We start from the raw sequence: 19,633 nt of genomic DNA on the forward strand, positions 1-19,633 counted from the left end.
TTTGTGTGTCAGTGTGACTATAAATTTTTAGAGTGAGTAGTGAGTGAGTAGTGAGTGAGTATGTGAATGAATGGAAGCTCCCATAGTTTATTGAAACTAATTTTATTTATAGAGAAAACATCCTAAACTAATTGATATAACCTTAAATTTTAAGTAAACTTGCACTTCAAGTAGTCTTGGACCTTAAGCAAACTTGAACTTTAAGTAGCCTTAAACCTCAAGTAAATATGGACTTCAAGTAGTTTCTCAAGAAAATTTGGACACCAAGCATAAAGAAACTTGACCATCAAGTTTAACTCATTCTTATTTTCTTCAACCATAATGTGTTTCATATATATCTGATCTTCGATTTTAAGTGTCGAATTCTTTTAGACGTCGACTATTTTTACCGAAATTTTGCACAATAGTTTATTTTTTAAAAAAGATATATTTTTATAAAGATATCTTCACATGAAAATGACATTGTAAATAGTTAGATAATTCAATCAAATATATCAAATAATCTAATAATTTATAATTCTATTTTTATGTGAAGATGTCGTGAAAGTATCCACCTTAATAAAATGGTATTAGACTTTTGGTATCTGTTGGTGCAAAATAAACTTCGACCAAATAATGGTGTTCGACATAGCTCAAATTAAAGAATGAAGAGTGGCTCTTGAATAAGGGAAAAAACTCAAGAAGACATTTCAACATAAACATGCTAAGCTGAGTGTAAATATCGAAAGTTGAAAGAGTCGAAGTAGCAGCGCTTCTTGATTTCATATCAAAGATGGAAGTTTATATCTTGACAAGAGTCGAAAGAGAATGCTGAGACTTCCTAAATGAGCCCCTGAATAAATGTAAATCGAAACTTAACGTTAAGGGGCAAAGGAGTTGATTGTAAAAGGTATTTTGATGATGAGAGTAGTAATAGTCGAAATCTATGAAAGAAACACTTAACTGATTCAAAAGCATTATGACGTCGAAATCTATGAAAGAAACACTTAACGGATTCTTAAAAAAGTAAGTGGAACAAAGGCAGTCGAAAAGTAAAGGTAAAAAAATCCCATTTAAAACATGCTTACAAGATTAACATATAATTCTATTAAAATAACTGCCCTGAACGTGAGCTGAATTTCTTAATCTCCAAGCTGGAGCAGGATGTGAATTCAAAACTCTGAAGATTAAGTTCAACGAAAACGTGGATGAAGCTACCTAACAATGAAGAAATAGACATTAAACTAAAAAGAATCGCCTATAAATAAAGGAAGCAAAAATTCCTACAAACTTTGAAAAAATTCCTAGTCACGCTTATGTAAAAGAAGAAAATGGAGTGTATATATATATATATATGCGAGTGCGTTCTTTGTTTTTCTTATTTCATTTTATTTCCAGTTTCACTTTCAATTTTTAAGGTTTGTTCTTTGTTGGATCATTTATTTTTCCAGCATTCAAGCATTTGATTTTAGTTTCAAGTTGATGTTTGATTTTATTTTATTCAAATACTTTGAGAAATTCTTTTCGTAATATTGTGTCTATTCAATAATACAAGTTTTACATTCTCTTTTTATTTCGTGCAAAGTCTATTTTCGACGCCTATAATTGATAAGTCCCAAGATCGAACTCTCTTAAAATAAGTTATATCTTGAATCTCCTAAAAAGGTTATATCTTGGATCTTGATACAAGTTTAGTAGACACATCGTGCAGAAATCGAACCAAAAACCAAGCAAAATAATATTTAACCATTTCATCATTTTTATATGTAAAGATAATAATTAAAAATTATTAGATAATTTAACCAAAATTAAAGCATATAAAATAAAATTTCTTACCGCTTCGAGTAAAATTTCAACCAATTTACTAGATTCTGTTAATTAAGACACTAATTTATCCTTACTTAAAAGAGATTAATTTTCGAAACTATTGCCACTTGTTATTACATTATTTGAGAGTCTAACATATAGTCACCACAGGAGAAAGTAGCAAAGTAGAAAACAGAAGTGAACAGGAGTGTGTTTTTGGATCAACAATTTCTAGTGCAAAAGCAGCGCTGACGGAAGCCACGGCATTCGCCACCTGTGAAGCCCTCACCATGGCAAACGGATGCGCAGTTTGTGTCGCTAAAGCATTTCCCTTTAAAATGATGGCTCTGTGAATCACACTTTCTTCCCTCGCTTTGCACCACCATCTCCTCTGCATTTATACTTAATTAATACATGCATATGAAATGAAATTATATATGAAAACTAGAGGTAGAGACATATTACGAGAAGCGATGAGAAGAACCAAACAAAGGATAAGCCCAAATCGTGCCCTCTCCATCCCCTGATTCAGCTGCTGCTAGTTAATTGATTTCAAGAGCTGGAGTGCTCCTCTATTTATAGGGGGTTTGGAAAATTAAAAGGAATTAGTGTTGCTGGTGGATCACGGGATTGTCCAGATGTAGCAACAATAGGTTCTCAATTATTTTGTCCTGTGGTGGCTATAGGACACGTACGTACGCACCGTGATATTCATTACAAATTAATTTGTTAAGTTTAATTTATGTAGTAGTATTAGATGGTAATTAAACGCGTAGCTGTGGCACGCACGGCACCAACAACCAGGGCCAGGGATATAAATTTTATTGAAAAGCGCGCCAGAAGCAGCGGTGATGAAACTGAAACCTGTGTGTTGGATCATTGTGCATTTGTCATGAATTGGCGACCACACTACACTTGTCTTCACTGGACCGTATGCAAATGCAATACATGCATGCTATCTGTTTCACGTGCAACTGCAATGGTGCACAGAGACTTAGAGTGCTCTTGTGACTCTCCAAAAATGTATTGGAAATTTTAGATCTCTCTTGAAAATAATCTTTAACAAATATTATTACAACATTTATTCATTAACAAAACCAAAACAAATAGATAAATTTCCTAAATTTTATGATATGGAAATGGAAAAGGGATCTCACTAACAGTAGCAACTACTACGAATTTGGGGCTTTGAAACATATGAATATGACTGAGCCCCTTCTACAAAGACCAAAGTTGTTGTAGACGCCGGAGTTAAATATTTCCTACCCAAACATAAGGGTAAATTCTATACTTTCGTGTTGGTCTCGGAAGCCCAGTTTTGTTTTATTTATCTTCGCCCAACTCACCCTTTTTTTCCTTGTCAGTAACCCCAACTAAGTCTTTTAAGTTACAAGGTTTTTATTTCTGGCCCATTACTATAGACGGCCCAGAATTTTGTCCTTATATAAATGTATTTTTCATGACCAAATAAAAGTTGTATTTTTTCTATAAAAAAAGGTGGTATTTTACTATTTTTAATTGTTTTAGTTTTAGGAGCATAGAAGAGTTTATATTGATCATAAAAAAAAAGAGTTTATATTGGCAGTAGCAAAGGCAATTAGTGAAATGGAAGTGTTTGTCGCTGAATGGGACCTTCATCCAGGAGTAGATTTTCTCTAGTGAAAAAAAAAAAAAATGGATGATGTCAAGTATTTAATTTCACTTCACCTTTTATTATTTTTTCTCTTTTCTATTTATTTTTTATTTCACTTATAAAATTAAAGATAAAAAATTATAATTTATTCTCTTAAGTGTTAAAAAAATTAAGAGGATCCATTCCCCCCTTCACCCTCTTTCTTTCCTAGTTCCAACATTCAGACCCTACTCACTCTCCTCTTTACCCTTTTTTTTTTGGTCGATCCTCTTTACCCTTTAACAATGAAGTAATTAACATAAACTTGCCTTTGGGCTTTAGCCTTCTTAAGCCCTTTAACTTTTATACTTTCCCTCATCACAGAAATCATTTTTTGTCATTTCATTCGCACTTTTTAACAGCAAAATTAGACAAGTCGTAGATTTATATATGTAGGTTTACCTAAAGGACATAGTAAGATTTAAATTATTACTAGTAGAAATTATTAAATTTTTTATTTCAATAAATATATTAAAATCTTAAATTTTGAATACTTTTATACAAAACTTAATTAATAATTTTAATATATAATAAAAAATTAATTTTTGTGAGATCATCATAAAAAACTCTCAACCATAAAAGAAATTTTAAGGGAAAATCAGTTGAGAGAATATAAAATTAAAAGATATCAAACTAATTTCAAATCTTAAAACATCAAATTAATGGATATCTTAATTTATAAACTCTTATTTTTTCTTATTTTTATTGATATGAGATTCATTTTTTAGACTCTCCTCGCACTCGTAACTTTAACGGTTTTATATATACATTGGACCGGTTTATCATCATTCCAGTAGTCCTTAGGCATAAAATTTAGATTGAAATAGTATTTTTGTTCAACTTGACCAAAAGAACTAAAAATAAAAAAAAAATTAAATTCGACACTTGCACATATATAAATAACAGAAGTAGTTGTCATCTCAAGAAAAATGATTGCTTCGTTTATTCCAGAAGATCTGATATATTATTTAACATAAGGTTTAAAGGAAGTTCACTAATGTAATGTGTATAGTCATTATTCATTAATATAACCGAGGTTATTAGTTATTTTACAGGGTTGATGAATGATGAAAAAGTACCAATTGTTCTATGCCTTTCTTTACCTAGCAAAAGGAAACAAAAAACACTTATGTAACTTTGTTGCCTCGTTGGTCTGAATGATGGTGGTGCCCTCGTCCAGCACTTCATGCCTTAAAAGTATCAAAAGGTTACACACAGGTACCTATATAGATATAAAAGCATTTCTATTCAAATCCGATTAAAAAACAAAAAGGAAGCTAGATATGTTATAGACTTAGTGTACTAATCAGTGGGTTTTATGATGAAATTCGGTGCAAAAAAATAAAGAAAATAAAGAGAGAAAGAGGGGGAGGAGGTTGTTAAAGTGAGCAATGTACTGCTGGGACACTAAAATTGAATATTTTGAATATTTTAGGGTCCCTTAAATAATACCCTCGCATTCATCAATTTAGTAGAACACATTGTGCTAAGACAACACTCAACAGGTATTAGGTATATACATGGAACTCAAAGATTCTAGGGTTATTAAAGCTTAGATAAGCCTTAAGGACTATGAAAAGAAAGCAGTATACAGCATGTACATGATAGCCACAGTATGCATAACCATAATTATTATTTAATTAAACAGATTATATTACAAGTTTACAACAATATGTGGTTGTCAGGCTAATGGGTACAGACTGTTAGTAGCTTGGTATTATAAGGTTTAGGGTGACTGGTGTAGAGTCCAAACTCCAAACTGCAATATAATGTGACATTTTAGAAGGGGTATTGGGCCATGATAGTAATAATAGATAGATGTTCACATCAACTTTTTCATCCCTGTTTTCAAGTGGGAACATCGATCATGACTCCTCTCAAGCACATTTCATGCTTGATTACAATCCCAGCGACATACAAATAGATATAGGCCCCACCTATATATTTACATGATTTGGATAACATCACATACGTATACATTACAAATAGAGCCATATTCCATCCCTAATATGAATAAGAAATTAAAGGACTCACTCTTATATAACTCCAAGACCAATTATGCACCTTGATACTTATCTTCAATAATGACAAACAGCTACAAATAATAATAATAATAATAAATAGTAATAATGAAACAGAAAAGCCACAGAAAGGGCATTATATATAGAAGATATATATGTATTTTTATATATAATTGATTGAACACATAATAATAACAAAAACAAAATATATATAAGGAAAAATAACAAAAAGAGCATGCATTCAATTCAGGCACTGCTGCTCTTCAATCAGAAGGGGAAGTCTTGGTCTTCAAGCGATAGAGGAGCTTCTTCTTCTTAGAGGTTGGATTATCAATGGTGAGGACAACATTTCCAGCCTCACCAACCTTGAAACTGTTGCAAAGCACTGGTTCTTCTGATGAAGAAACCTTTCTAGCCTTCTGAATAATCACCGTGTAGCTACCTTCCGAGCTTGGAACAAATTCAGCACCATAGCTTACTTCCCACCCTATAACTCTCAGCTCCCAAGAAAGCAAACATTTCTGCATGTTCCCAAAACAAAATTAAACTTTGGATTGATAAAATTATAAGACTATAATAATACCATAACAGTTCTATGCAGTGAATGATTCATTTAACCACTGCACGAGGTTTTCTTTTGTAAAGTGATTCATCCTTTACACTGTATCTGGCTTCTAATAGTCTAATATTTTTTTACATATATAAAAAAGAGGTGTAGGGTTTAAGTATGCAGCCTCCATAAATGGATCAGCATCAATGTCAACATCACTATCATCATTAGATAGAAAGAGATCATATTATAGTAGCTTGTGTTGAAAACCCTTTTTTCTTGCAGAGACTTATTTTCTTACTCTTGAACATAACGCCTTTTTATTTTTCAGTAAGTATTTTTTTTCATGTTTCATTTCATAAATCCTTGTCAAACGCCGGATATGCAACATAAGTATCTGACAAATTCATATTATTGTTTGTATTGTACAAAATATACAATCGGGCTAATCAAGCACCAAAGTGGTCCACACGCATGTTTTATAGGTTAACTAAACGGTGGAAAAATACAACATAACTTGGACAAAGGGAATATTTTGGCTCTTAGCGATATTAAGAAATAATTTCAAATTAAAATTCAACAATTAATCCTGCCTCCTAGCTCTACCACAAAGGAAGTTAGAGTTAGACGTTTTCTTTTCTATGCTTGTTTTATTTATTTATTTTGCCATTGGAAAATGCATATGTTGTTTGTTTCTAGGTCTAAGTATTACTCAAATATTATATACGGCTCTTCCGTATACATACTCTGACATTAATATACGGAATTATAAAATGTTTGAAAAAACGTTTTCCAACAATGAAGTAGATAGTGTTCAACGGTTGAAGACAGAGGAATCCAATGCAATATTCCACGTTCCAATGTTTGGTTCTTTGGATTCTCGAAACCAAACGAATCCCGAAAATTACGAAGGAAAAAAACTCACCTCAGTAACAGGAAATTCCACCGTATGTTTCGTTGCTGGCTTCACTGTGATTTCCGTAACAGCATCGGAGTTTCCGAACTCCCCTTCTTTGCTTAGTCCACCATACTTCACCGGAAGTTGCTCTGCACTAATGTATCTGAAATAACCAAATAAAAGTACAAAGAGGGCACTTTAAAAGCTATGCAGAATCCAAACAGAAAACTAAACGGAAAAGACAAGGAATAAGCAAAGTTTGAATCTTTTGGCCTTAACCTCAAAAGGGTGTCTGCTGATTTTGAAGGCCCTGCAAACACAAACTTGCTCTTGGTTCTCTGGGTAAGGAAAGGGCTTATCATTCTATTCACAGCAAGGTACCACCATGGCACATTGATGAACACCTGAACCAAAGGCAAAGAGGATAGTTTATATGACTAGTGATTTGCATGCAATTTGAGAATAACAAAAAAGATGAACCTGTTTGGCCACAAATTCAGGGTAATTGTCCTGAAGTAGCTGAAGGGCTTCTTTGGTAGCTTGTCTAAGCTCCCACTTGGCAAGACCAGGCGAGTTCTTGAGATCATTGACCTGAACAATGGTGGAAATGGCGCCAGGATTGAAGTCCAGTTTCCTAATACTCTTCTCCAAGAACTGAATCCTCCATCTCAGGAATCTCTGCCTCTTCTCCTCATCAGAGAATGTCTTCTTATACAGCTCCTTGTTCTCGAACTCGCCGAATATGTTGTAACAAACAGGGTGTCCTTCTTTGTCGAATCCATGCATGAACACCACCTTCTCCAGTTCATCACAACCTAAATTCTCCTCCATTAGCTCATCAATTCCGAACTCTTTCCTCCACCGGATTGTATTCTTCATCATGGCGAAAGCGTCTTTCACTTTGAAGTCTCTGGCGCGAAGGAACTTCAAGAGGATGACGTCGCTTCTTTCGTCTGCAAGAAGTGGTATCCCCCAAATGGATACCTCTTCCGGTGGCAATGGCACGTCCTCCTTGGCTTCTTGGCAAACTTTCTGTGCCGGTGGATGTGGACTCTCTGTTGTTGAAACAGAGACAGCAACAACGGTCTCTTCAATAGCCTCAACAGTTTTTGCACCATCATCATCAATGGATGGAGCAGCCACCACCTTTTCTTCAACCTCAACCACTGCGGTTTCTTTCACTTCTTCTCCCACCTCCTCCTCGTTGTCTGTTTTCGTGGCAGGTTCAGAAGCTTTTTCTTCCTCTTTCGTTTCACTTTCTTTCTCAGCAGTTACAGCTTCTTCAGGCTTGTGTTGTTGCTTGGGTTGGTTAGGGACAGAGAATTGGTGGTTATTAAGAGCTTCCTGAACGAGGCTCTTGAGTTCTTGTAGCGCCTTGTTGTGGGTGTCAGGGAGATCAGAAAGCTTGGTGCTTTCTTCCTTGAAGGTTCCGGATTCCGGAAGCTTGGAGAGGTGAGTGCCCAAAGTCACGGGCTGCTTCTTCTCTTCCTCGGCCTCAGGCGGCGGAACATGTGTAACCACCACCGCCTCTTGGTTCTTTGGAGCTTCCTCGGCCATCATCAATGAAGATGTTTAAGATGGTGAGTAATTTGATGGAAAGGGGTTAGAGAACGAGGGTTTATGTAGAGGAGAACGTGCCAGCTTGGAACATGATATGGGACCCACATTCACAAACGTGGGACCTCTTCGTCTTCGCAGCACACCCCACGTTCTATATTTCTCTTTCTAATGCAATGTTACTTATCTCATAAATCAACGGCGCCATTGCCGCTTACCCACTTCTCATCATGCTTTTTCTTCTAACTTATTTCTTAAAACAAATATTCCGATTATTTTTTAAAGTCATGAAATGAAATAACAAATCTGTATCTGTGTCACCACTTTATAAAATATATTCAAACTCAAGTTACATACACATCATTTCTGCTCATCAAATTATTATCCAATAGGATGGACCTACATACCGTTGTTCACACCCACACCACTCTCATCTCAAATTGATTTCCATTTTCCAACCCGACATTCATGTTCGTGTATCAATTTTAATTCCATATAATATATAATATATAGCATTTATTTGGAAAACGGTCCTGTAATGATAACTATACCGGCCCATAATAATAATGAATTGAAGAAGAACTAAATAGAAAACAGAAATACACCAACATTAAAAAGAGGGTAAGGAATAACGTTAGGAGCTTATGAGGTCGAGTAGGTACTTTACTTTATGCAGTTCAGCCCTTTGCATGTTTTTGCTTTGTTGTCCCTTGCAACTATCTAGCTGTACCTTCCATTGCATCCAGGCCGTTAAAGTGTTTTCGATTTGGCCCACATTAGCACAGCATGCATTTTCATTGCATTGGATCTCTTTTTCCTTTTCTTTTTTGGGATGACATAAATTTAAATTACTTTTGAATTAAAAAATGACCTGTTAGTAAGAATAATAATAATAATAACATAATACTTTCAGGTGAAATATATGATAAAGATGTTGTTTTAAAGATGTGCTTATGTGGCAAAATCTAAACCACACATTCTAAAACCACACTTTTAACTTAAAACCGTAACCCTTCATAAAGAAAAGCGTCACCTAATGGAAAAAAGTAAATTAGAAGATTTAAGAGAAGAAATAATTAAATTATCAAAACTAATAGATCAAAAATTAATGATTTTAACCAATATTAATTGTAATGACACTGAATTCTTAAAATTAATACAAAATGATTTTTCTCAAAATCTTTATTTTACTATAAATTTTATTGAGGGACTTCAAAAACCTGAAAAAACTTATTTTTCACATGGAATTTCTAAAAAATGCTACCATGGAAATGATTCCCCACATCTTCATCATACTTTTAACCCACAATTAAATTCTATAGTAGATATGCTTGAAGAAATATTAGTATCTATAAAATTTCAAAGAAATAAGGAAAAAGAGAATCCCAAAGAAGAAAAATTTCAAAATATAATCAACATAACAGACTTAAAAGTAAAACCACCATTGAAATTATGAATATTGAAGAAAAATTAGAAGAAGTTACAATGCTTTTTAAACAATTAAAAATGGCTCAAGAAAATAATATTATGGAACATGGTTTTCAAATAGAAGAAGAATTAGTAAATGATGAAAATATAGAAAATGAATAACATATTCTAGACTATTCAAGTGACGAAGAACCAGCAATTCCAATACAAGTAAAAAATGAAGCTGGAACATCTAAGGATAACCAATCTCAATTTAAATGGGAAACAGGTTTTGATAATTATGCTTTTAAAAAAGGATTTATAAATAAAGATTCAAAATATACAAAAATACCATCAAAATACGTTCCTAAAATCCAGGAAATGGAAGGAGAAAGAATGCTCGATTTAGACTGCAAAAAGAACGAAAAAGAAATTTTCGAAAACTGGTTGAATTCCTTCTTATTAGAAACCTTTACTAATCCAAAACTTAGTGAATTGTCTGGAAGAGACATTTGGAATTACATAGGATTTCATACTAAAGGAACTATAAGAGATTATATGACATCAATAGAAAACCAAATAATAGAAGAACTAGAAACAAAAACAACAGCTTATGATAAGATATTATATATAATGATGATTCTATATAAAGAATTTTTTGGAAAAAATATTATAGATCATAGACAAGAAGTCTATAATAAGGAATATCAAGAAGCAAAAAACCATTTAGCTAATATTCAGATATATGATTTATGTAATGTGGAGTCTTATATATGTGAATATAGAATATATTATTACAAATTAAAAGAAGAAGATAAAAATCATTATCTCAGTATGTATATAACAAAACTTCCATATCCTGCTAATGAATTTATAATGAGAAGATTTATAAGAGAAATAAATAGAGGAACAATTGAAAATAATTTTGGTGGAGCAACCTCTGCAATAAGAGAGGAAATAAAAGAACATTGTATGCAAGAAGCAACTCAAAAAAGATTTGCAAATATAATTAGAATTTGCTGTCAGGATAATGAAGAGATACCTCAAAAATATGGTCTTAATAAAAATTTTCAAAGAAAAAGAAAATATCAATTTAGAAGAAGAAAATACTATCCAAATTGGAGAAAAAAGAGATATTTTAGGAAAGAAAATAACAATAAAAACAAAAGACAAAGAAATAACTATTGCCCGAATAAAAAAGAAAATTGTAAATGTTGGTATTGCCAAGAAGAAGGACACTACGCAAATGAATGCCCAAAAAAGAAGGATAAAAAGGATCTTACTAAACAAATAGAAATTGCTAAGTCTTGTTTCATGGAACCATTAGAAGAATCTGATGATAACTTAGACTATATTTTTGAATATGTCTCAGAAACAGACTCAGAGACTGAGTAATAATGCTACATTTATTACTATAAAAATAACAGAAAAATTTATAAATGCTTTCATAGATTCTGGAGCAACACAATGCTTTGCTAGTTCAAATATAAAACTTGATTGGAAAAAATTAAAGAAACCATTAAGAGTTAGAATAGCTGACAAATCAATACATAAAATTGACCAAAAGCAGAGATGGTTGAAATTTTTATTCAAAATTATAGATTCATTGTTCCATCTATATATATGTTAGATTCTGGAATGGATTTTATCATAGGAAATAACTTTTTAAAGCTATATCATCCATTCATTCAAGAATTAACATATATAGTTTTAAAAGCTCCACACGATTCTTCAATAAATCAAAAATCAAAACGTATAAAAATACCAACTACTACTATAGATAAGATCTTAAAATTTAAAATATTTTCTATATTAGAAACATGTTATTTAAATCTATACTTTCAGATAAATATTCCAAAAAATAATCTTGAAATAAAGATAGAAGAACTTTTGAATGAAATTTGTGCTGAAAATCCTTTAGATATTAAAAATACAAATAACGAATTAGTAAGCATTAAATTAAAAAGATCCCACAAAAGAGATAAATGTTCCAAATAAAATTCCTTATTCCGCAAGAGATAGAGAAGAGTTCTCACTAGAATGTAAAGATCTTTTGGAAAAAGGAATTATAAGATTAAGTAAAAGTCCTCATGCGGCTCCAGCTTTTTACGTTGAAAACAATAATGAAATTAAAAGGGGAAAACGAAGAATGGTAATAAACTATAAGAAAATGAATGAAGCAACTATTGGTGATGCTCATAAACTTCCAAGAAAAGATTCTATTTTAGAAAAAATCAAAGGAGCAACTTGGTTTTCATCTCTTGATGCAAAATCAGGATATTGGCAACTTCGTTTAGACGAAGAAACAAAGAAATTAACTGCTTTTACTTGCCCAACAAAAGAATCAACAAGTGTGTTGCTCTATGAATGGAATGTATTACCATTCGGATTAAAACAAGCCCCAGGTATTTATCAAAGATTTATGGAAGAAAATCTAAAGGAGTTAAATGAATTTATTTTAGTGTACATTGATGATATACTAATTTTTACAAAACAGGATAAAGAAGATCATCTTCAAAAATTATTAATAGTTTTAGAAAGATGTAAAGAAAAAGGATTAGTTCTTAGCAAAAAGAAAGCAAGAATAGCAAAACAAGAAATAGAGTTTCTTGGATTAATTCTATCCACTGAAGGAAAGCTAAAACTACAACCAAATGTTCTAGAAAAAGTAAATTTATTTCCTAATAAAATAGAAGATAGAAAACAATTACAAAGATTTTTAGGGTGTATAAATTATATTTCTGATCAAGGATTTTTAAAGAATATAACAGAATACACTAAAAGCTTATTTCCAAAATAAGTACTAAAAAAGAATGGAAATGGGATGAAAAAGATAGTATGCAAATTCAAAGAATTAAAGAATTATGTGAAAAACTTTCAGAACTTTATATTCCAGAAGAAAATGACTACTTAATAGTAGAAACAGATGCCTCAGACATAACCTGGTCAGGATGTCTAAAAGCTAAGAAAGCTATAAAAAGCTTAGAACAAGAAAAAGAATCACTAGATTCTAAATATCCCCCAAAGGAATTACTTTGCAGGTATATTTCAGGAACTTTTACTCCAACAGAACAGAGATATACCACTCATGAAAAGGAAACTCTGGCAGCAATTAAATCTCTTAAGAAATGGAAAATCGATTTACTACCCAAAGAATTTACATTAAGGACAGATTCAAGTTACCTAACAGGTTTTATACGATATAATTTAAAAGTTGATTATAATCATGGACGATTGGTAAGATGGTAATTATTTTTGTTACAATATCCAATAAAAATTGAATATATTAAGGGTGACAAAAATGTTATTGCAGATACATTAACAAGAGAATGGAGTTCGTCTACAACGCATTAGATCAAGAAATTCAAAAATACGAACAAGAACTCGAAAAATGCAAGCATTGTCAACAAATAAGGATATAGATCCAATCCCTCAAGAAGGCCATCGAAGCAATGAAATCAACACAACAACCAAAACCATCAGAGTTCAGCCAGCTAAGCGTGGTGGACAAATCAGGTGAACAAAAAATTCCAGAAAACAAAACAATTGCTGAAATTATCAAAAAATCCACCCAAGATAAAAAATATTATGTAATTTATAATGGCCCCATGAAAGGAGTATATGATGCCTGGGAAAAAGCAGCACCATTTACACATCAATCAAGGATAATTCATAAAGGAGGGTTTTTAACACTGGAAGAAGCAAAAGAATCCTTCAGGGAATATGAAGCTCTTCATCCAGAGCAAACCCTAAAAAGAGCAGATAAAGCTCCAATTCAAACCCAGAGAACAGGGATAATAAGAAACATTCCTACAAGGGTTGAAATCAAGGAAAAGAAAAGGGTCTGTAGATCAAATCTCAGAGAAACCCTTAACATAGTCCTAAATTGGACTGAAGAAAAAAGGGCAATCTTGAGATATTATCCTATTGCCAAAGAACAGCTAACAAAGCTGGTTATATTTCCAGATGCTTCCCCATCTGACACCTATCAGTTTTTTCAGTATGGATTAATTGATACAATTTTAATTTTTAATGATTTAAAAATTATTAGTGAGTTTCCTGCAGGATTCGTTGATGCAGTAAAGAGATTTAAAAATATGATTGACAACGTAAATCCAAGGGATATATCCCTAAAATTTACGAATAGTCAACCTATTTTTAATGAAGAAGAAGAATGCTTGGTTCCAGCACATCAGGTAATCTTCATGTTCGTCTTCCTAGGAAATTTTCAACCAATTGATCAAGTTCAAGATTTAACAATCTACAGTCATGAAGGAAGACTAGCCAGCACACTAGCAAGGGTCTTCGAAAAAACTCAAAGGATAACAAGGAAATCTCACACAAGAATCAATTATAAAAGCAAAAATACTTTGCTTGTATCCAGTAAAAGGAATGAAATTGAAGAAAGAGAGATGAGACTCTTAGTGGAATTTGAATCAGCATTCTACAACTTATCTGGGCTCTTAGAAAAGCTCCCCGAAGGGATAAAAAGGAATCTCTGCTATTTGATAAAAGACAGAGAAGACCACAAATGCCAGCTATGTGTCTCAGAGTTATCTGAAGAAAGCAATAATGAAACGGAATCAACCCACATGATAAAGGAAGGAGACAACGCATCTGAAGGCCACATAATGAAAGAGGAGGACAGCACATCTGAAGCATCTCTCAACATTATTGCATAATGACGTAAGCGCTTAGGTCATAGAGCACCAACAATGTAGCTGGTGCAAGATAATAAACAATGACGTAAGCAATGACGTCATAAGAAGGGTAAGGATGGGAATTGTCCATCAGACCCAACCATTATAAATAGGTTGCTTAGGCAATTGTAGAGATCATCAAACCATAGAAAGCAGGAGGCTAAGAGTACTCATATGCTAGGAGAGCAAGGAGGAAGCTGCCGAGGCGATTCTATAGTTTGAAGAAGAATTCCCTTAGGAAAAACCAATTCTAAACTCCCCTCTGGAGTTAGTATCTACAATCTCCCCTCTGGAGATAAAAAACATCTTATGTAAAATATTCTAAATAAAAGAAGTTTTTCTCCAGAAAGGTACGCCTTTATCCTAATCTCTTAGTTATGAATTATTTAGAAAGTTTAGAATTAACGGAAGAATCTGACTATTATAGATTATCTGCATTATTAGATAATGAAAAACAGGCTGTTCTAAAAACAGAATTAAATCTCAAATCAAATGAAAATTTTAATAAACAAAATCTTTTAAAAGAAGTTTTTAATAGGAAAAATATAATATACTATGGAAAAATTCAACTTGAAGCCCCTATAAAGATAAAATCTGCCAATGGAGAACTTGAAATAGCTTTGATAAATGATGAAGAATTGAGTAAACAGATTGAGAAAATTAAGGATCAACAAAAAAGATCTAAAATTGGATGGATCCATATTAGTACTATACAAGTCTTAATCAAATCTACATATATGAAAGGAATTAATTCACCAATAAGCTTAGCAATCTGTGACAAAAGGATTACTGATGACCCAATAGATCAAATAATTGGAATTGTTCATGGAAACTTGGCAAACGTAAATGTTAAATTCAATGCCCATCTTGGATATGCTATACCTTTGTCAACTGAAAATCTTGGAAGATTTATAAGTTTGGCTTATAAATTTCACAGAAAGAATCTAATGGAACAAGATGATGAACCATTTTCAATTACATATGCAATAAATTATGCTTTAACAAATAGCCATCATAGTATAATATTTAAAAACAGAGAAAGAATTTATGTTGATGAATTATTTCAGAAAATTGTAAAGACAGAAATACCAAAATATAAAGCTATTGAAAACCCAGTTCTTTTACTAAAAGAACCATCAGAAAAATTAGTTTCATCGAATTTTCAAATAAGAGAATCCAAAATTAATAGCCCTTTAAGTTTATCTAAGTTAAAGTCTAAAGAAGAAAATTCTGAAATAAAAGAATTAACAAAAAAGGTCGAAAAATTAAATGAAATCCTAAACACTAAGTTATGACAATAAATAAAGAAAAAATATATGTAACCTATCAAGACAAGAAACAAGAGCTCTTTGAAAGAGAAAATCGGTTGAATTATTTACAGTTTTCTGAAATAAATCAAGGAGCATTTAAAGCTCTAAAAATAATCTATGACAAATTAAAAGGAGAAGTTGAAGAGTTAGAAAAAATAATAGAATCTCTAGAAAATAGTGATGAATCGATGATAGAATTTGCAGAAATTCTAAGATAAATAATGAAGTTTACAAAGATTGAAAAACCAGAAAACAAAATAAAAAGAAAAAGGGCGAAAAAATTAAAAAGTAAAATAAAGGAGTATAAAAAGGAATTAAATAATCTTCAATTCGAAATTAATGACCTTATAATAAAAAGGATAGAAATAAGAACAAATATAAACAAGTTAGAGCTAAACTTAAAAAATTTATAAATGCCCGAAAAACCATATTATGACTTAAAAGAATTAAAGTTGTTGAAAGAAAAAATGGAAAATGAAGTTGAAAAATTAAAAAGATATTTAGAAACAACAGAAAGTGTAGAAATAAAAGAAGTTTTTGAGGATTTGAAAAATTATATTAAAGAAAAGGACAAACAGATAAAAGATCTTATATACAATAATCCATGCAAAAAAGAATATTATAAATTAAAACAAGATTGAAAAACTATAAAAATCAGAATTAATAATAGTAGAAATGGTCAATACTTTTGATTATGAAACTGCAAATTATAAAGTACCACCAACCAAATCTATACAAATTATAAAAGTAAAATACGAAGGGTTAATAGAAATTTTGAAAAAGAAATTACATTTTAAAAATTTACGAAGAGTTAATAGAAATTACATTTTAAAAATTGGTATCAGAGCCAAGTTAACGATTAAGGGTAACACTTTCTCTTTAAACAACACTTTTAGTGATACGCTTTTTAAAAACAACAAATAACCATAAAAGACAAACATCTTTACAAATGCATCTGTACCCTAGATGCCCCATTATACTTTCATTGTTCTTTTACTAAATGACCCAAAAAAGGTAAATTTTGCCCTCCCACACTTGGTTAGCCAAATAACTTGACTTCTTGTTTATATATGCGACGAGTGAAAAATGTATTTGGGAACCTTCCAACTCTAAAACAAACAAACAGGTTCTTACAGGACAATGTGAAATTATGGAGTAATTATTAATTTATTATCTCTAGATAGCAAGAAACAAGAATACATGGATGTTCTTAAATTTTTGGTCTTGGTTAATGAGAAACAAACAAACAAGAGGACAAGAAAACCAAAGAACAAAACGCAGGTATACTACATATGGCAAAATGGACCACACACCACACACCACGCACATTCACATTCTTCTTCAAAAGATTCAATGGTCGGCCCAATAATAGACCAACACATGCTGCTCCTTTGCCTATTAATAGTTCAATGAAGCCCAATGCAATGGATCATCGGCGCATTCTTTTCTGTAAGGCCCATATCTTAAGGCCCAAAAAGATGACAAAAGAAAAAGATTGCAAAACCCTTACCTCCCCCCCCCTCCCGGGTTCCCGCAGTCCCGCTTCCTTCAGCCTTCAGCAGTTTGTTCGGCCTCCTCGAGTTCCCCTGTCGTCGCCGCTGCCAGCCTCCTCAATTACCTCGTCGCCACTGATCTAGAACACTGATCCGCCGTCTGCCCCTCGCGGCTTTCTGTTTCTCGCCACTGACTGGACCTGCCTCGTCGCCAACAGCTTCTGCCACGTAACCGACTCCTCCTCCTCCATCTGCAGTTTTTTTTTTTTTTTTTTTTTTTCTGTTTGATACTTTGATTTGAAATTAATCTGTGTTTTTTATATTTTTGTTTGTTTGTTAATCTTCTGAATTTGTATCTCTGTTTGTTTGAAATTGTTCCATTACCGCTCACTGTTGTTGACGTATTTTTTTTATTCGGGATTTGTTTTTCCTTATTTTGAATCCAGTCGTATAAATGCAGAGTCTCTTCTTTATTATCGAATTTGCATTTGGTGTTTGATGAAACCCTAAACAAAATACATGTTTTGTCACTAGGTTCTGACAAATATTGTAACACTGTTTTCACTCCAATGATGAAGAAGAAGAAGAACGGTTGTAAAGTGACCTGTAATCAGGAGCTGAAAGAGGATGATAATGTTGTGCACGAGCAAGAAGAAGAGGAGAAGCCATCTCAGAAGAAGGCAGGTAGTGAAATTGATGAAATATTCGCTGGGAAAAAGAGAAAGAAATCTGATGATGAGAAAACAAATAATAACAAGAAGAAGATGAAGAAAAAGAAGAAGAAGACCAAAGAGCAAGATGATAATGATGATGGTGGCTTTCTAGACAAACCTTCCCGATCAAGAAAGAAAACCAGTGATGGGCTCACAATCTACACTGAAGATGAGTTGGGCCTCAATAAGGCAGATGCTGGAGGTACTCCGCTCTGTCCATTTGATTGTTCTTGCTGCTTTTGATGCTTTGCCGGAAACTTTGCTTTGTGATTTTGACCCTTTCTACTTGGATGCATTGCCTTTTTTCTTTCTTATTATACTTTTAGTAGGATCAAAATAGGGTTCAGGTTACCTTGTGTTGGGATCAGTTGGAATTTTGGAGCAGAGTTACAATAGCTCTCGTTGTTGTCCTTCCTCTGTAATGTAATTGTGTATGCAATTATGCATAGGTATTAGTAATTTATTAATGAAATAGTGGAAAATCTTTTGAAGTCCTTAATCTCATTACATTCAACTCTTTTCTTTTTCTTCCCCTTTTTATAGAATTTCTCATGTTCAATTTGGATGTTGTTCTTAGTTCTTACTGCTTAAGTAATGCGCCAAAGCAATATCTGTTATGTACTTACTATAGTTTCTATAGGCATTGGTTTTAGAATCTGTTTCTGAATCTTTATAGAATGATGATTCCCAGAAAGAACATTCATTTTGTTTGGTGGTATTAGTTTTTGTCCAAGTAACTATATTTGCTATGCCTTCTTTGATGGAAATATAAAAATATAGGAGGCAACGTTGCAACTTGCAAGCACCTAGAGTTTGCAAGGTTGTAAGCACCTAAAATATGCATATTTAAGGTAAAAGTCTGTAGTTATGATCTACAAGACTACAGCCACTTGCTTGTGTTAAAACAAAAATTATGTGGCAGTAGTTTGAGTCCAACGTATTTGTAGTTATTTGACATGAGATATTATGTTAACTCCACAATTCATTTGCCAGCAAATGAAGTTCTAATAACATCCGCACCCATTCAAATTATTATTATCAATAGCACAATTCCATAACATCAGACCTTTCAATCTTGTGAAAGCAGTATACATATACATTATGCATTAGGATTCCGAAGTGACATAGCCCTTCCATTTTTCTGTTTATTTTTTTTATTTTCCGAATTGAGCATTGAGCAACACATTTCTTTTTTTCTTTGGGCTGTCCAAACAATACCTTACATTATTAGCGAAGGAATAATCAAATATTATCACAGACCTTGTCACTTGAGTGATACTGAAACACGTAGGAGAGAGAACTGATACCAACGTGCTTGGCTCTTTTTTTTTTCCTTTATAATATTAAATTTATTATGCTTATAAATTATTCCTCTTTGTTTATTGAAGAAATCTATACGATTATAAAGTTACAATTAACATGAATAGTTTCTTTTGTCAATTACAATCAATGGTGACAATGACCAATGGGAACGAAACAACATGAAGGAATATTCGGTCAATGTCTCAATGAGACAGAGGCTTGGGC

At 32.4% G+C, this 19,633-nt stretch overlaps 3 protein-coding genes across 3 annotated transcripts; 1 reads left to right on the plus strand and 2 right to left on the minus strand.

The window, feature by feature from the left end:
- Positions 1–1,914: 1,914 nt before the first annotated feature.
- On the minus strand, positions 1,915–2,305 carry LOC130969352 (defensin Ec-AMP-D2-like). The gene is made up of 2 exons (XM_057895026.1): positions 2,251–2,305; positions 1,915–2,176 (listed from the first exon to the last, which is right to left on the minus strand). The coding sequence occupies exons 1-2, from the start codon at positions 2,303–2,305 to the stop codon at positions 2,007–2,009; spliced, it is 225 nt and encodes a 74-aa protein (XP_057751009.1). The 3' UTR covers positions 1,915–2,006.
- A 3,282-nt stretch (positions 2,306–5,587) lies between these two features.
- LOC130969351 (patellin-3-like) lies at positions 5,588–8,599 on the minus strand. Its single transcript, XM_057895025.1, has 4 exons — positions 7,407–8,599; positions 7,206–7,330; positions 6,954–7,089; positions 5,588–5,999 (listed from the first exon to the last, which is right to left on the minus strand). The coding sequence occupies exons 1-4, from the start codon at positions 8,484–8,486 to the stop codon at positions 5,742–5,744; spliced, it is 1,599 nt and encodes a 532-aa protein (XP_057751008.1). The 5' UTR covers positions 8,487–8,599; the 3' UTR covers positions 5,588–5,741.
- An 8,792-nt stretch (positions 8,600–17,391) lies between these two features.
- LOC130969682 (uncharacterized protein C6G9.01c) lies at positions 17,392–18,624 on the plus strand. Its single transcript, XM_057895529.1, has 2 exons — positions 17,392–17,621; positions 17,928–18,624. The coding sequence occupies exon 2, from the start codon at positions 17,963–17,965 to the stop codon at positions 18,347–18,349; it is 387 nt and encodes a 128-aa protein (XP_057751512.1). The 5' UTR covers positions 17,392–17,621; positions 17,928–17,962; the 3' UTR covers positions 18,350–18,624.
- The last annotated feature ends 1,009 nt before the right edge of the window (positions 18,625–19,633 follow it).

The sequence above is a fragment of the Arachis stenosperma genome, chromosome 3, assembly GCF_014773155.1.
Source record: "Arachis stenosperma cultivar V10309 chromosome 3, arast.V10309.gnm1.PFL2, whole genome shotgun sequence".
In the NCBI taxonomy this organism is placed as follows: Eukaryota; Viridiplantae; Streptophyta; class Magnoliopsida; order Fabales; family Fabaceae; genus Arachis; species Arachis stenosperma.

What these genes read in the sequence shown, in the direction of transcription:
- LOC130969682 (XM_057895529.1), top strand. Translation starts at nt 17,963, where the DNA reads ATGATGAAGAAGAAGAAGAACGGTTGTAAAGTGACCTGTAATCAGGAG.
- LOC130969351 (XM_057895025.1), bottom strand. Translation starts at nt 8,486, where the DNA reads ATGATGGCCGAGGAAGCTCCAAAGAACCAAGAGGCGGTGGTGGTTACA. An exon ending in TCAGCAGACACCCTTTTGAG is followed by an intron (nt 7,090 to 7,205) that starts GTTAAGGCCAAA and finishes TGGTTATTTCAG; the next exon opens with ATACATTAGTGCAGAGCAAC. An exon ending in TGGAATTTCCTGTTACTGAG is followed by an intron (nt 6,000 to 6,953) that starts GTGAGTTTTTTT and finishes GGGAACATGCAG; the next exon opens with AAATGTTTGCTTTCTTGGGA.
- LOC130969352 (XM_057895026.1), bottom strand. Translation starts at nt 2,305, where the DNA reads ATGGAGAGGGCACGATTTGGGCTTATCCTTTGTTTGGTTCTTCTCATC. An exon ending in GGTTCTTCTCATCGCTTCTC is followed by an intron (nt 2,177 to 2,250) that starts GTAATATGTCTC and finishes GTATAAATGCAG; the next exon opens with AGGAGATGGTGGTGCAAAGC.